The 17,615-nt window shown below is 46.5% G+C and overlaps 1 protein-coding gene across 5 annotated transcripts in view; it reads left to right on the top strand.

Moving 5' to 3' along the window:
• Positions 1 to 5,153: 5,153 nt before the first annotated feature.
• Positions 5,154 to 17,615, top strand: part of LOC135394774 (uncharacterized) — a 50,218-nt gene continuing 37,756 nt past the window's right edge. For 2 of the 5 annotated variants that reach the window (XM_064625742.1, XM_064625741.1), the window contains exons 1-5: positions 5,154 to 5,337; positions 10,340 to 10,409; positions 14,354 to 14,479; positions 15,856 to 15,924; positions 15,985 to 16,161. In XM_064625742.1, coding sequence (XP_064481812.1) covers positions 5,296 to 5,337; positions 10,340 to 10,409; positions 14,354 to 14,479; positions 15,856 to 15,924; positions 15,985 to 16,161 — 484 coding nt within the window. In that variant the 5' untranslated portion in view covers positions 5,154 to 5,295. Of the gene's footprint in view, positions 5,338 to 7,237; positions 7,389 to 10,339; positions 10,410 to 14,353; positions 14,480 to 15,855; positions 15,925 to 15,984; positions 16,162 to 17,615 lie in introns of all 5 variants that reach the window. The other 3 variants (XM_064625743.1, XM_064625739.1, XM_064625740.1) reach the window with 3 other exon arrangements.

A 17,615-nucleotide genomic window follows, 5' to 3' on the forward strand; every position in this document is an offset into this window, starting at 1 on the left:
GCTAGGGTGGCTCTCTTCCCGCTCCGCAGGTCGGAGGCGCGTTCAAGTTCACTCTGCTTCGAGCTGTACATGTACGTACGTATGTATGCATGCATGCATGTATGTACGTGCGTGCGTGCGTACGTATGTATGTATGTATGTGTGTGTGAGAGAGAGAGAGAGAGAGAGAGACGCAATCACCTGCCTGAGATGGCAGGCTGGATGGTGTGCCGACATGCACAAAATTTCTGTCGATCCAAACAATGAGAAACGACCGCGAACCCCAACAAGCACGGCCAGGCGCGAATCTTGCCCAGCGTTCGCTACTTTGTTTTTATGTTCCCGGAGACGCTCATTTATACACCGGCATGTCTCTCCCCTATGTAAGAACCACCACGTACAGCTCACATCAGAGTTAACTTGAACGCCATTCCGGACCCCGGTGGTGCTTATGGAAATAACGGCGGAGGGTGTTCTGGTTATCTATTTACAGTTAAAGGGGTGACCCTCGTTATGTTCTCTGCTAGGCTCTGCCAGGGAGGGTTCTCTTCCCGCTTCGCAGGCTGGAGCGTTGTTCAAGTTAACTTTAACGCGAGCCGTACCTTGTGGGTCTGAAGACAGCCTTTCCAGTAAAGGAAAGCACGTCTGCTTCCAGGATATATTGTTCCTCTGACAATAGTGTTCCTCTGGCAGAACTGTCCTTAAGAACTGGCACAGCCTACAAAGGTTTTTAAATGCTAGCAGGAACCTAATCTGTAAACTACCGTGGCACCTCTATAGCGTAAACCATTCAATCGAAACCCCGAACAATAGTACTCCCGTCCCCAGTCCTTATACTTCTTGGCCATACGAGCCAACGGGTTTCCGCGTTCTGGTATTCATTCTGGTATTCTCGTGCATTGCTCTCCGGGCGGTGTGCATACGCGTCATATGAAAACGTTCCAGGTTCAGGAGGAAAAAGCACAGCATAGCACACAGCTAGGCTTCCAGCCATATGGGGCTGGTTGCTCACAAATGCGCTACCTAAGGTACTGTTTCGCGGGGTTTGAACCCCCGACACTTTCCGTCCCGTTTATTATTTTTTTTACCTCCCATTTTCGTTCAGCGTATGCAGGAAATTTATGGTTTAGTTATTCTTATCCCAAATCTTATTTGAAGTTCCGTTTCCACGTCCTGCCTTTCAGTTTGGACTTCCACTACTTCTCGTTGTACAGTCACCAGTCATTTACAATTTCAGCGTCCGAATCTGTCATACTTTTCCCCGTGGAAGGGGGCTTTGTTATTTCAACTTTAAACACATGTCGGCAACGATACATAGAACTGCTAACATATCTGGCATAATGAACACCCCCGCTCCTCCATTTTTTGCAATCTCCGCGCTTGCGATTCTGGATAAACCACTGCCACCATGCACCGCGGCGTCGGTCACGCTTATCACGTGACGAAAACCCACGCATTATCTGTTACAGTGGACACTTGGCAGGTACATGCAAACGAGGCTGACCGTCAGTCACATCTGCACCGAACGAAACAAAACTGATTATGTGTATTGTTGGCGCGATACCACCTCTTCGTATCTTAGTGTTTGCACTCCAAGTGTCTATGTATACGTTCTTGTGCTCAGCGTTGTTTACGTGGTATGGAGTAGCCAGCTTCCACGTTGGTTGTGCCAGTTTCTCCATGTTTTTCTTTTTCACTCACTCACTCACCTTTTGTGCTTCCTCTTTATCATTTCGTAAGATACCAAACGTGATCGAGTTACGTATGCAAAATGTGACTTAGGTTTCTCTGCACGCACCCCGTAGTTTGAAAATGGCAGCCGTCCTCAACTGACGCGAAGACTTGGCGACAGCCACTTATGTGCAAGAGGTGCGTTTTTTGTTTGCGCTCTCAGCAACTCCTACGGGACGCTCTTGTATCATCACAACATATTAGCACAGCCAAAGCAGCTATAGGCCATCCACACCCATCGGTCGGGACCTTCAGCAAAACGGCTTCTGTTCCCTCACTGACCAACGTTACGTGGAAACAATATTAATCTGACGGGACAACGCAAGACAGCTGACCTTCTTGGATCATATGTTCTGACGTAGAATTAACGACTTTTTAAGCAAGTCGATGAACGGGGTGTTGACACCGAAACTCGAACCTGGGTCTTCTGATTTCCTGTCAGGTATATGCTACCGCTACTGACTTTCCTTGAGATACAGTGCCTCCCCACAAGTACAAGGGGGCAGGCAACCAATCACAAACGACGTAAACAACGTCGTTTATAACGTCTTTTCTATCGCTTATGTGGCTTATACCGGGTGTCCCACCGAACTCCCCCGGCTGGATAGTTCGTAAACAGGTGGCGCCATCCAAGAAATTTCTTTTTGGTAGAGATCCTCGGGACACCGGCCATGAACTGAGTAGTGTGCGGCTCATTTGCATACGCTCACTAATTAAATAAACATCCTAACTTTTATATTTTATTTCGCACGCTTACGGAAGCTCTGTTTTACGCATCGGGACCTTCAGCGAAAAATATTGCAAGAAAAAAAACCGCATCGACACTTAGTGATTTTTCCGAGTAATTAATCGGTTTCCTTATCCTTATCCTTATCTTATCTTCAGTCACCCCCGCGTGTCAACCAGGCCGATGAACACGAAATTGACAGCTGGATAGCTGATCCAAAGAGCGCATTGGTGCACTGCTTCGCGCAAGAAATATGTAAACCGAAACCGATTAATTACTCGAAAAAAAATCACTAAGTGTAGACGCGTTTTTTTTTTCTTGCAATATTTTTCGCTGAAGGTCCCTATGCGTAAAACAGAGGTTCCGTAAGCGTGCGAAGTAAAATTTAAAAGTTAGGATGTTTATTTAATTAGTGAGCGTATGCAAATGAGCTGCTCACTACTCAGTTCATGGCCGATGTCCCGAGGATCTTTACCAAAAAGAAATTTCTTCGATGGCGCCACCAGTTCACGAATTATCCAGCCGAGGGATTTCGGTAGGACACCCGGTACACTTAAAGGTACCACAAAGCAGTAGAGAAGCAGTTTATGCTGATGGCGTATAGTTTAACGGCTTGTTGCTTGAAACCCCAGCGCAACAAGTCATACATGAGACAGAGAACGCTCAATATTTTTAACTTGCTAGCAAAATTGCGGTAAGATAGGGTGTCTAACAGCTAGTATAGAGGCACCCTACGGTAAGACGGTTATGGGCGACGTCTGGTGGGAAATCATCCCCAATTTGTCAAGCAGCAGTGATCTCTATGTTCCCAACTAGCGTATGCCCTATTCCCAACTGATATGCTGCTTCTCAGTCCTGATGGCTACGTAGCCGACCTTTTCTGGTTTTCGACCCAATGTTGGGCGCATGCAATGTAGGTTTACCGCTGTACTTGACGAGCAATGTGCAGTTATTGACTACTTCGACACAGTGTTGCCCATAATTTTCAATTTTGATTTTCTAAAAAAACTATGCTTGTAATTGGGACGAAAATTGTTACTTAAGCGTACTGAGGACTCAGTCTATCGAACAGATGTAGTCTATACGTCCGAAACCTCGCGAGCCTCTCCAACAGAAAATGTCCCGCTAAATTTTTTTCTGAATGATAATCAATCCTATCTGCACGAGATCCCGAGCCATGTTAGGTGTTCCTTATCTTCCATACGTCACATGTATGAATATTACATTTGATTTGATTAGGCATGCAGCTGCTTTTGCGATAACATAGACGCTTATGCACAGGCCTACATTCGGGCGAAGGGGATTGAAGAGAGCAGCGGACGTGCCATTATTTTCTGCAAAAATTTATACCTTTTTGGATACAAATGGCTTGTCACAGGGCGCCCAACCTTTTGGCATACCTTTTGATGTATAAACGCTATACTTTCATAAAGGTATAGTAACTTTATACCTCCCTGAAAGTATATTTTTTGTATCTCAAGGTATAAACATATAATCCCTTAGAGAGTATATTTAAAAAAAAAACTTGTGGTATAATTTTGGAAAACAGGATTACTCGATTTATTTCAGCGCTATATCAGAGTGGTGCCTTCCCATTCCAGTTTGCAACAAATTAGAAAACCAGAAACGGCAGCAATATGTATTTTAATAACAACAACCCTCACGAGAAGGAAAAAGTTGAAGAAAATACTTGGAGCCGCACGCACACAAACTCACGCACGAAATCTTTGCAGCCGGCGCGATATTGGCGCCATCTATAGAATATGTAGGGAACCTTCTTCGGCGCCGTCAGGGTCACAGAGCATGCGCAGAAGCGTCGTGAAAAAGGTCCATTGTGGAGCCGCCTTCGGGAAGCGACTTCACAGGTGAGGACGGGTGGATTTGCTTGTTTTAGACACAAATATTACGCTGCCATAAATCGTTCCCCCTATTGATTTGATTAAGGTACGTACCGCACTGTATTAACGACTATGTTTTTTAAATTACATTACTGTTTATCTGACAACAACAACAACAATAAATGAAGTGATGATGACATGGCATGTTTCCCCGTGGTAGCCACAGGACACTACCCCATTTCACAGTGGTTAATATGAGAGGATGAATTATGGTGAGAATGAAGCAACGACAGGTCGGAGTTCTGTTTAGAGCTCTTCAAGGAGTCCAGTGGCCTGCATGAAAACAAAAAGGGAGCGAAGAGCCCGGCACTGATGTTCAGGGGAGCTCCATGGGCCAAGTACTTTGGACAAGCTGAATGGTCTATGGTCGAGGAGTTCAAGTTGGCGTCTGTTTATCTGAGATGGTACTGTCTCCACCACAAATTAATGTGGTGCCACACGGTGCGCAAGTAAAGATATACAAAACGCTGAAGGTATAAGCGTATAATATAGAGGTCCCTTATTATACCCTCAGCTACCGTGGAAGGTATAGCTTCGGTGATATATACCTTACAAATGGTTTAAACGGGGTATAGACGATGGTGATGAGGTATATGGTACTTTAGCCCTGATCTATACACTTTTCTATGCCCGTTATATACCTTTCATCCGCAATGTGCCACATCGAATAAAGGCCGCCTAAATATGTATACGGTTATCACAATAGAACCCCTTCCAATGAAACATATCTCGTATTTCATAAAAGCCGCATCCCCTATAACGACGCAGGAACCTGGCTTGCTTCCAACGCTTACAATTATGTTGCTGCCCCTCAAGTTATCTCGTCCCGTGTTCCACGTAGAACACTTGCTTCTTGTACTTCTTGCCCGCTTCTTGTCGAGGCATTATACGTATCTACATAGGGATATTTCTAGCAGACAGATTAGCGCTGCCAAGAAGTGCGCACTCGGCGTTCTGGAAATGGCACGTGCCAGCACAGTCTCTGCCACTTATGGGGAAGTGGTAAGTCAGTTCCAAATCTTTTGTTTACTGGGCAGGCTTCTTACCGAGACAGTCCGTTTGGTCTTCATGTGGCCAACACCGGAGAGACCACGCGATCACAATAAGTCTGCTCGGTCACCGATCCAGCCGAACGCCGTATCGGCAGCAGTATTTAAAACGCATGGGTTGTATTCAGTATTTCGCTAATACTTTTGTATTTACATTTTCTATTGAAATGGTGATTGCGAAGGCGGCCCCGAACTAGGCGTGTGCCTCGGTAGAACCGACGAAAGCGCCCTCGTTTCGGCAGGCATACATGATATAGTTATAGCAGGTATGATATTCAGGGCATTCAGAATACTCCTACTGGAGGTATCGATGTTAATGTATTGGCACTGTCGAAGCCTACCATCGGCACCCGTCGACCCGGCATTTTCCGAAAACGGCTTCTGTTCGCTCACGTCACCAACGTTACGTGAAAACGTTCTCATCAATTTAAAACAAAATGGCGCTGCAGCGTGAAAAAAAAAAAAAAAAAGATAATTTGTTGGGTCCCTTCTTTTTCATATTCACCCTACCCTTCTTATTCTGATCTTATTCTCAGTTTTCGCCTGTCGTGTGCAATTTGTTGGGAAACACATACAGCCGTTTAGTCACGCGAACCATCCGGATGTCTGTATAGATGAGGTCAGAGAAAGGGCACAAACATGGAGATCTATGGGGGGCCTCCGTGCATGCAGTTCATGGTGTAAATGAGAGTTCACACACACACACACACACACACAAATAGAGATACGATGATGAGATGGGGCTGATGCCGGCCAGCAGGCTGGGCGCTGCCCCAGTGCCACTTGTACGTGATGAGAGATGATGATGGATATGATAAGGGGTCCGGTAATCAAAGCAGGGTGGAGAGAGTTCAGAAAGCGCCATAACTACCATAAACATGGAAATTACGTGAGAAACGCCAGAGAGTCGTGTACAGGGTGTGTGCAGAAAAACATGACCCGCATTTAGGCACATAGCTTGTTGCCTACCTAACTAACGAACTTCCGGTGGCGCACGATGGCGCATTTATGCGGCGAAATCTGTAGAAAAATTGTGGAAGCCATACCCAGCTTAAAAAATAAACGGAACAACGAAAACGTCGGCTTCCGTGCATCAGAATAGGGCAACATGGTGGACAACAGGGTGTATGTGAAAGGGCAACATGGTACACGTAGGAGAGTTGTGTTCAAGTACCGCTAGGGGAGCTATCGGTGCATAAATCGAAACGATGTCCCACATGGATGCTCATCGGCAGTGCCCCTAGCGGTGCCTGCACATAACTCTCATGAGACTGAAATACACTACCATGCAGTGTCATGACCACCCTATTCTAATGCATGGAAGCCCATGTTTTCGCGCTCTGTTTATTTTTTTACATTGAGTATGGCTTCCAGGATTTTTTTGTAGCTTTCGCACGCATAAATACGCCGTCGTGCGCCACCGGAAGTTCCTCTGCTAAGTAGACAACGAGTTACATGTAAAAATGCGGGTCATGTTTTTCTGCACACACCCTGTATAATATGTACGAGGTACTCCACCGTCGCGAGTGTAACTTGTCTGTCCCTGGCCACGGAGAGAAGGGCGCGTGAACCGTATAGACACTGGAAGCCATCTTCCCCAGCGCGAACAAATCACTCTGTTGATTAGGTTTACTCGCCCACCTCGCAGCAAGAACAAGGGCATCGTGGCCACTGTTTTGCAGCTAGCCGCCCACGGGATATATGATCACCGCAAGCCGAGACGCTCGTTCCGTGATATGACCGCCGAAGGCCAGGAGACGACGTTGCGTGTCGACGAACAAGCCTTCAAAACGATTCTTGATGTGTGACACTCATATGAAGTACTCGTACATGACTGTTGGTCTTGACCGCAGTAAGAGCAACTGTTCGCTGACACAATGTTCCACGGGAAGAGATGATCTGGCTCGACCTCCCATGCAAAGCTCCACATGGCATCGTACAGGGGACCGGGAAGCCACTGACACACAGTCGCCCTCCACGAGATACTTCTTGGTCGCCTCACAGGTCCACGGCTGCTCACGCCTGCTTGTATTTCGCGTGTGGTGCACTGGGCACACTTTTTATGTCATTCTAATGTTTTTTTTTGTTTTTTTTAATCATTCTTTTGCCGCACCGTCCTAGAGTGGAATGACCTTGCGGGCAACATCGCTACAATAACACAAACTCAAGAATTTCGTAATGCCATCTCTGTTCTGTTCTCATAATTATTATTTGGTTACCTTTCTATGTGTTTTCCTTGTGTACAGTACCTCATAACATACTATTAACGTATATCACATGATCCATTTTCGTTGTAGCTTATGATGTTGCTGTTTCTTCATGCATAAATTTGTCACATTATTATCTCACATTATCACGGCGTTGTGTTTTCTTTTACTATTTTTCTGTACTAAGTGTGATGTACATACAGGGTGTCCCAGAAAACGTGTCATTGAATTATAATAAAAAAACTGCACCACCTAGAGTCATGCGGTCAATGGCATTTGTTCTTACTGGGTTTTTGCCACCTCCTCGTGTGAATGTCGTGTAACGTAAATTTAATTATGTAAATTTTTGCGAGCTTAAGTCGGAAATTTGCCTAGTAAAGGTCACTTTTTTACCCCGCCAATGTGAAGAGCATGTCTAATTTAGTCAAATTAATGATAATTGACAGAGATATTCAGAAGCTATCCCATCGGAAAAAATAACCGAACATCTTGCTCTACGGAGGTCGCACAGAATAGCGCACGATGAATTTTTCAGCGCAATCTTTGTCAGTCCGACGAAAGGAGGTTGGAAACCCAGCCCTCCCCGACATCGCAGAAAGAGATAAAACAGACACGGCTTATCACGTCCGACTTTCGCTGGGATAATGCTTTCCCTCTCCCAATTTTAGGAACCGCTACTTTTTCTACTATCACTCTGTGGGCTGGCTTCGGAACCTCCTTTCGTCGCACTGCGAGCGATTGCGCTCAAAAAGTCATCGCGCGCTATGGTCCGGTGCTTCGAAAAGCATGATATTCGGCTATTTTTTCCGATGGGATAGCTCGTGAGTATCACTGTGAATTATCATGAATTTGAGTGAATTCGGCACGCTCTTCATATTGGTGGGGTAAAAAAGTGACATTTACTTGGCAAATTTCCGAGTTCAGTTCGCAAATATTTACATAATTAAACTTGGAGTACATGACATTCACATTAGGAGGTGGCAAAAACCTAATAAGAACAAATGCTGTTGACCCCATGATTCTAGGTGGCGTAGTTTTTTTATTATAATTCAATGACACGTTTTCTGGGACACCCTGTATACTCGTGATGCTTTTTATTATTGTAACCCACTCCCCCATGTAATGTCCCCAAGGGACCTTTGGAGGTATTTTGAAATATAATAAATAAATAAATATTGTTCAATTGTTGCAACGAACAGAAAGAACACAGTAGCGGCAGCGACTCTTTTCGCGGCTTTCAGGGGTTTAGGCCAGCGGCTTCTTGTGGATGAGATTTGGCAACACTGCCTGGACTGCCAATGAGGGTGCTTTTCTCTTTTTGCCTATTTCTGTGAGTCACATCTATCTATCCCCAACAGACACAGTAGGGCCACGTGCGTGACGTCAATTGAAAAAGTGCTCAGGCCACGTCGGCCCGAAACCACAGCTTATCACTTTGCAAACATGCCCAAACTTGTTATTAATAATTGGGTATTTACTTCGCGAGACAACTGAGATCATGAGCGACGGCACAGGGGTCGGTCTATGGATTGCTTTTGCCCACCTGAGGGTTCTTTAACGTTCTCTTTATTGCCACCAAGTTGCTGGCGTCCTCGGCCGGGTTCTAACCTGCGATCTCGGGATCAGAAGGCGAACACACTACCGACTGAGCCACCGAGGCCGATAAACCATATTCAGAAACTTCTCCGCAAACTCTGTGTTTGGTCAATGCAAACTCCGACGGACGCGCGTTCGTTTCAAGTACGCACGTGATTATACGTACGCACTGTAAACGTATTTTTACTCGTACTCGAGTACACAGCTTGACGTTTATTCCGCGAAAGGAAACAGCCCTGGAATCGCGAAATTAAATGCTCGCGAATAACTTCCCAAACGACTGAATGCGCGATTCGCGAAAATTAATACGTCGCGAATAAACATACGTTTACAGTACAGAAGCCCTTGCCGAAGGGTCATTTGCAAGTGCTAGTAGAGACACCCGCGGCACGGGCAAAATAAGATAAAGGAACACAGAATTACAAGGATGCAAACCGTGACCTGCATTTACACATTAGTACAGGTTGAGACAAAAGTTTACGGAACACGCGAGCGACTTACGTTTTCTTCGGTGCGACACCCTATCTGCAGTCGGAAGCGGGTGAGTTCACTGTTTCGGAGTGGTGGAAGAGTGCGCTGTGAGCGACACACAGCGGTAACTCGTACTTCCCAGGCACACCCAAGCGACACTGGAGCGACCGCTGCGTGTCGCTAACAGCGCATCCATCCACCCCTCCGAAACAGAGAACTCACCCGCTTCCGGCAGCCGCTAGGGCGTCGCACCGAAGAAAAAGTACGTCGCTCGCGTGTTCCGTAAACTTTTGTCCCAACCTGTACAAGTATATTAGAAATATGTAGATGTCCTAATTATATGTTCACGTCACTTCTTACGCGCATAATCGGCATCTCTTAATTCAGTCAGCAATGTATTCCAAATTTTTGGACCAAAGCAGACAATTAAACGCGTACCATACACACCCTTCGGTCGATACAACATAAAGTCATTACAAGTAACATTTCTATTGCTCCGCTGACATTGCGGAAAGAGGGAACTATTCACAGGCTGATTTCTGGTAACAATCCAGCCTGAGTTGTTCAGAGTTGAATAAGAAAACGCGCCCACGGAAGACGTTCGAGTTTGCCTGAAAATTAAAGCGTGCATACGCCTTACTTTACTTACTTACTTACTTCATACTACGTAACTTTTTACAGGGCCTCCAGACATTTGTGCAGATGACAACACAGGAAACATCAGGAACTAGCCTCCAGGAGGGTATACGATGTAAGAACTAACGCATTCTATCGTTCACAGTGAGCATGTCGAAAGAAATCTCAAGTTTTGTGTTGTAAACGCACTCTAAGAAAAAAGGGAGTAGTTTTACTCCTTTTGGTGGCTAAATGCATTGCCACAAAAAATAGTCCCTTTAGGGAGTAAATGCACGGGAGTAAATGAATGTCACAGCGTGGAGACTGCATTTCACGCTCTGTCCTAAGAGTCCCAGGTACATAATTCGTGTGCATGCGTGAAAATACTTTGAATCAAACCGTCAACAGTGATTTGTCGAGTGATATAAAATCATGCGACATACATAGGGCACAATTTGCGAAGAAAAAACCGCTAGCTGTTACTTACTCTGTGGGGGTGGAAAATTGCTAAGTTGGCTGAGTAATACAGCAAGAGCACATATTTAAACTAAAATTGGGAGTAATTGCAATCTAGGGGAGTAGAAGCCGCAATTACTCCCCATTTCACTCTTTTTTCTTTTTTTTTTTCGTAGAGTGCGAATGACAACAACGTGTGCACGAATTGAAGCCCGGATAGCGCACATTGGATTAGCTTTCGCATGGGCCTGTCGTTGATATACGGGGTGCCTTTTTTTATCTGCCAACATATTTTCTTTTCTTTTTTTTTTTCTTAGAGTGCGAATGATAACAACGTGTGCACGAATTGAAGCCCGGATAGCGCACATTGGATTAGCTTTCGCATGGGCCTGTCGTTGATATACGGGGTGTCTTTTTTTATCTGCAACATATTTTTGTTAACGCTATGAGAGCAGCATGGGTGCCGTTTTTGCAGTTGAGCTACACGTATATATTGATACGTGACGAAGTGTGGGTGCCGCGCGGTTTAGCGCGCGAAGATTCATTCTCTCGGTTGCCCGGCTTCCGGCTGCTCATTAAAGCTTGTTGTTCCTTTATCCTACCTATCGGTACGGGGATCGTTGCCCCGCACCTCCACCAAATGTTGCGAGAGGCACAGCGTCAGGATGGTAATGATTTAATGCATGAGAATGGTTGCGCGTGACATGCACTTCAGCTTCATCTACCGGCCGTTACAATACTCCCCCTCCTTGAAGTGGTGACCCCCGGGCACCACAGCTCGCGAATCGACGTGGACGAACGGCAGTTGAACGGTGAAAAATGCGGTTGAGGTGACGCTGATGACGACGCTGTGCCGCTCGCTGGAAGGTCGGTGGTCCGAGGGCGGGAGCTGAGCCATCACTGGGTGCTGCTGTCACGGGCGTCGGTTCTCAACGGGGCTGGGGGCTTCTGGTCTGGTCAGGTCATCTTGGGTCTCATAGTTCTGTCGGCAGGTCGGGGCTGGGGTGTCGATGGCCATGGCAGCAGCAGGTCGGTCGGGGCGAGCCAGCACCTCCACCAAATGTTGCGAGAGGCACAGCGTCAGGATGGTAATGATTTAATGCATGAGAATGGTTGCGCGTGACATGCACTTCAGCTTCATCTACCGGCCGTTACAATATAGAAAAAAGGAGTAAAATGGGGAGTAGTTGCATCTTCTACTCCCCTAGATTGGAATTACTCCCCATTTTAGTCCCCTAAGCCCGACATTTACTCCCCAGGACTGCAAGTAGTCACTGAACTTCGCAAATGGTCTCCTGAATGGAACAGTCTGCGTATAAATATGTGCTCTTGGTCAACTTGATGGCATAAGGCTCTAAAAACCCAGCCGACTTAGCAATTTTCCACCCACACTCTAAGAAAAAAAGGAGTAAAACGGGGAGTAATTGCAGCTTCTACTCCCCTAGTCTGCAATTACTCCCCATTCTAGTCCCCTAACCCAACATTTAGTCCCGACGTTTACTCCCCAGGACTGCCAATTGTCACTAAACTTCGCGAATGGTCTCCTGAATGCAAAAGTCTACGCAAATATGTGCCCTTGGTCAATTTGAACGACATAAGGCTGTATAACTCACACAACATAGCAATTTTCCAGCCACACAGAGTAAGAAACAGCTATCGCATCTTTCTTCGCAAAATGTGCCCTAGTATGGCGCAAGATTTTATATCACTCGATATATCACGGTTGACGGTTTGCTTCAAAGTATTATCATGCATGCGAACCAATTATGTACCTGCTGGGACTCTTACAACAGCGCGTGAAATGCAGTCTTCACTCTGTGACATTCATTTACTCCCGTGCATTTACTCCCGAAAGGGACTATTTTTTGTGGGAATACAATTACTCTCCAAAAGGAGTAAAAGTACTCATTTTTTTCTTAGAGTGCACACAGAGTAAGAAACAGTTAGCGCTTCTTCCTTCGCAAATTGTGCCCTATGTATGTCGCAAGATTTTATATAACTCGATATATCACGGTTGACGGTTTAATTCAAAGTAATTTCATTCATGCATACAAATTTTGTGCCTCGGACTCTTAGAACAGAGCGTGAAATGCAGACCCCCCAGTGTGTGACATTAATTTACTCCCGTGCATTTATACTCCCGAAAGGGACTATTTTTTGTGGCAATCCATTTAGTCCCCAAAAGGAGTAAAACTATACTCCTTTTTTTTTTCTTAGAGTGTACGGCAAGGCGGATATCCTTTCAAAGAAAGTATATGCAACTACAAGATGACTAGTTACCTCAAATCCATTAATTATCTCTTCAATTAGGGGCTTTCGGGCAAAAGCGAGATAGCGGAATGGGAGATAATCCTCGTTGAAAGTCATTGTGCTTTTTTAAAAAACCTGAAACCTGGCTTCTGTCCTGAGGCAACTCCCTTCCTACATTCTACCGGTTCGCTGGATTTCTACCCATCTACTGAAAAAAACACGTACGTTGAAATATCCATCGCCAAATTTTGCTATACAAATGAGCAGAGACGGTAGCCAAGGTCGTGCTGAAGACTGGAAGGTGGTGGGTTCGAATCCTATTCCACCGGCTGTGCTGTCTGAGGTTTTCCCTGGGCTTTTCGAAGACTTTCCAGACGAATGTCGGCACAGTTCCCCCCTCAAGTCGGCCCAAGACGCATACTAACCCCCCTATCCCCCACTCCTTCCTGCTGTCCTCTCTCCATCTGTCCACATCTATACGCCGCTCATAGCCACATCTGCTTCACGGCGCTGACACGGAATAAAAAAAAAAGAGAGCAGAAACTGAGGCCGCGTGGATCAGGAGCGCAAGCGGGACAGCGCTCATTGCACGTCAGAGGACCACGTGTATGGAGCGATGGAGATGATTGGAGCAGGTGGTGCTGACCTGCTCGCAGAACAACCGCTTACCACCACCACCGCTTACCGTGCTGGCCATGTCACGTCGAGACTGGGAGGTACCCGGGTTCGAATCCCGGTGCCGGCTGTGCTGTCTGGGGTTTTTCCTGGGTTTTCCTCAGACGCTCTCAGACATATGTCGGCACAGTTCCCTTAGAAGTCGGCCCAGGACGCACATTCCCCCAGGGCGTCAGTCGTGACGTTGCCCACATACGTGAGGCCTACAACGGCAAGCCCTTTCGCCATCACCACCGCTTACCAATTAGCTTTCTACCGCTTTTCTTCCTATATAAGTCGCAGATGGCGAAGTTCACGCGCTCCTGAGGCACGTGGTTTCGGTTTCGGTTCATTTGCAGAGCAAAAATTGCCTATGGATATTTCAACGTACGCGCTCGTTTCATGATTTTGTAAAAATCGAATTGTTTAGAATAGAAAAAAAAAGGATTGTATTCCATTCTGCTATCTCACTCTTGGCCGAGAGCCCATTATTAAACAGTTAATTAATGAATTTCGTTTTTTTTTTTTGTTTTTTTTTTTTTGTCATCTCTCTACGAGAGGATGTCCGCCCTGCTGAAAACTCAACTGCAGAAATGTCATTCAGTCAAGCTACCCTCATAGCTTTAAAAAATATATTGCGGATAAAAAAAATATCGGCATTCTTGCTTGTGTACCAACGAACAGCGTTACTTATGTGTATTATTATTATTTTTTTTTCAGGGTCGCGAGTTACAAGAGTAATTACCACAGTAGCCCAGGTAACTCGAGTCAGGGGCTTCATTGCCAATCAGCGGCCTCAAACGATAGCAAGATGTGAAGATTCAGGTGCTTCACGTAACAGCAAAGGCACGTATGATGTATCTGACTCCATATGCCCCCCCAGCGGAATAATTCGGAAATTGCCGAAGCTACCGAAGAACTTTCTTTTTGGTCAATATTAGAGCTGTGCGGATAGCAAAATTTCGAAGTCGAATCGGACACGAATATCTGACAGACACGGCGAACAGGGGAGCCGCTAGGCAATTTTTCAGGGAGAGGCAAGACCTCGGACCCGGGCGCCACTGCACAGTCCCACATTATTGAGGACAGGTCGCGTGCTGTTTGCGGGCGACGGAACGAAAAAGAAAAGTGTAAGAAGTACGGAGACGGGGAACTTTCAGAGATGTGCAGCTTTGACCCCGGCTCTGGTAAAGTCATGAAACAAAAAACGGTCTGAGCCAGGAGGGGGGGGGGGGGGGCAAGTGCTCCCCCCTTGCTCAACGGTGCCCATGACCGCGAATCGAATTCGAATTGTTCAGAACCATTTCGAGAATCGAACTCGAATATTCCCTAAAGATCAATTCGAATATTTAGAATGTTTCACTTTGGAAAAAAATAAATAAGTGGCGATTTAACGGTAAATGCGAGAGCAATGCGTAGCACCTTTTCCAGTCCGTGCGGTCAAATAACGGTGTACAACCGCAATCCCTTACATGTAGTGCAAGGTGACCACTGGGCGTGTTTTTTAGTGCAGCCGCATGTTCAAGTAACCTAACATTAAGACACCTTCCAGTCTGCCCTATATAGTACTTGCCGCAGGTCAAAGGGATTTTATAAACCAAAGATGTGTCACATTTTACGAAAGGCCTCTTATGCTGGACTTCACAACCCCAACAATGTAAGGGATTGCGGTTGTACACCGTTATTTGACCGCACGTGCACGCTTGCCAAGCATCCCAATCAGACAGTGAGGGAGATACACGAGGCCTTCAACATTTTTCAGCATGGTCCCGATTGTGTTAGCTCCCCTTCAATAGCCTTGTCTTCTGCGGAATGTGGTTATCTAAATGACAGTCGCACAGATCGTGATATCGCCGTTTGAGTGTGCTAACCCTGCTGTCATTGCTGTTGACGTCATCATATCTTGTAGTTCTGATGTTTTTTGTTCCTTGCATTAAATTTCGTCAGTTGAGAGTAAGCTGTTTCTGTTGTCGTGTCTCCTACTTTGTCCGACGTCCCCCTTGGCAGCCTAAACTAGTAACGTTTCACTCTACGCGAATTTTCGCGGCTGCCTCGGTCTCGCCCACAATGCTAACGTGAAAGTGCGCCAACGAAGCTGCTAAACTTCGTTTCAGAAATATTCCAAAACTGCGAATACTGTTCGAATAGCGTTAACTGTTCGATTCGAGTTCGAAGTTTCGAATATTCGCGCAGCTCTACAAATTATCCACAATCTCATGCATGACTTCTCCAGTTATGTTCATTACTCGGCCTACTGATGTTTGCGATACCTGTACCTATGATCATTATTGGTAAGAAGCAGTTGTCCGTGTCCCCCCTGGTGTGCATTGACACGGTTCCTCCGTTTCCAGGGTCACTCTTCTTCCGTGAATGTCCCGCTCAAGTCTTGATTCCTCCTTACCTCATTGTGTCCGGTTCGTTCACGCTGATGCTTCTCATCCAGTGCTCGTGTCCAGAATCTTCGAATGCCTGTTACAAGTGTTTCTCCGTCATTAACACGATAGGCTTCATGGCATCGCACATTTCCGGTATTGTACTTTCTTCACAAAGGTACTCGGGATCCCAGTTTTAGGAAGTAACGTTTTGTTTGCCGTCGCTTAATTCGGCAGACGGCGCACTATAAGACTACAATTTATGAGCAAGACTTTGACAAGACGGTTAATATTGCACTATAGAGTTACCATATCTGCGACATTCAAATGACTCACGATTTATGAGCAGGAGACAGGCTTGTTTTTCATTACAAACGTTGGCGTGAAGTTGAGTGATACAATGAAGGAACCACCACTGGCAACCCATTGGAAGGCCGTTGCACTGTCTGTATGCTCTATTCGTCGAGGGGAGAATATTGCTCTTGGAGAACGTTGGGGAAGTGAGCGTGTTAGGGACGGTCGCGTCCGTTCCAGTCGATTTCGAAACCATGCCGTCATTCTATTCCTCCTGCACCCATGACCACGGTATCGAAAATTCCGCGCGAAATAGTGGCGTAGTTCGACTGTTATTCGGCGGGATACGTGACAAGAGCAGACGCCGGATGTTGAGAATATTCCGGAATTTCCTCTTTGGAAAAACGGGAAAACGTCACTCCCTAAGAACCAATGAGGTCGCGACCTCAGAGAGTTTCGGGGCGTCTGGACGGCGCCTTTCCTCCTTGGGGAACGGAGCGCCATTCCCCATTCCCTCCATTCCCCATTCCCTCCATTCCCCCGCTTAGGGAGTGGCATCACGCCGCCGGAGTTTCTGCGGAAGCAGCGCTGATCCTGCAGCTGATCTGCATATATCCTCGGCCACATCCAACTTTGACTGGTACGACTTCTTTTCCTTTTTTTATTCCGTGTTAGCGCCGCGAAGCAACAGTGGCTATGAGCGGCGTACAGATGTGGACACATGGAGAGAGGACAGGAGGAAGGAGTGGGGGACAAGGGGTTAGTATGCGTCCTATGCCGACTTCAGGGGAGAACTGTGCCGACATTCGTTCTGGAAAGTCTTCGGAAAACCCAGGGAAAACCTCAGACAGCACAGCCGGTGGTAGGATTCGAACCCACCACCTCCCAGTCTTCAGCACTGGTACAACTTACTCAGCGGGTAGAGCTCGTTGCTGAGATTGGCTCGTTCGTGCACCTTCCGCAACTCTTCCCACATCTGTCTTACCGCTGCACAGTTGCAGACGTGGATTATTTGACTGGCGTCAATACATAGACAAAATTTCTACAGGTTTTAAACAGATTTCAAACAGGTCCTGTACTTTGCGATCTCCCGCAGTCCAGGACGCGGAAAAGTTTTCCGGAACAGTGGTGGTGGTGGTGATGGTGGTTATGGTGATAGGGCTTGCCGTTGTCGGCCTCACGTATGTGGGCAACGTCACGACTGACGCCCTGGGGAAATGTGCGTCCTGGGCCGACTTCTAGGGGAACTGTGCCGACATATGTCTGAAAGCGTCTAAGGAAAACCCAGGAAAAACCCCAGACAGCACAGCCGGCAC

Source organism: Ornithodoros turicata, chromosome 5 (assembly GCF_037126465.1).
Source record: "Ornithodoros turicata isolate Travis chromosome 5, ASM3712646v1, whole genome shotgun sequence".
Taxonomy (NCBI): domain Eukaryota; kingdom Metazoa; phylum Arthropoda; class Arachnida; order Ixodida; family Argasidae; genus Ornithodoros; species Ornithodoros turicata.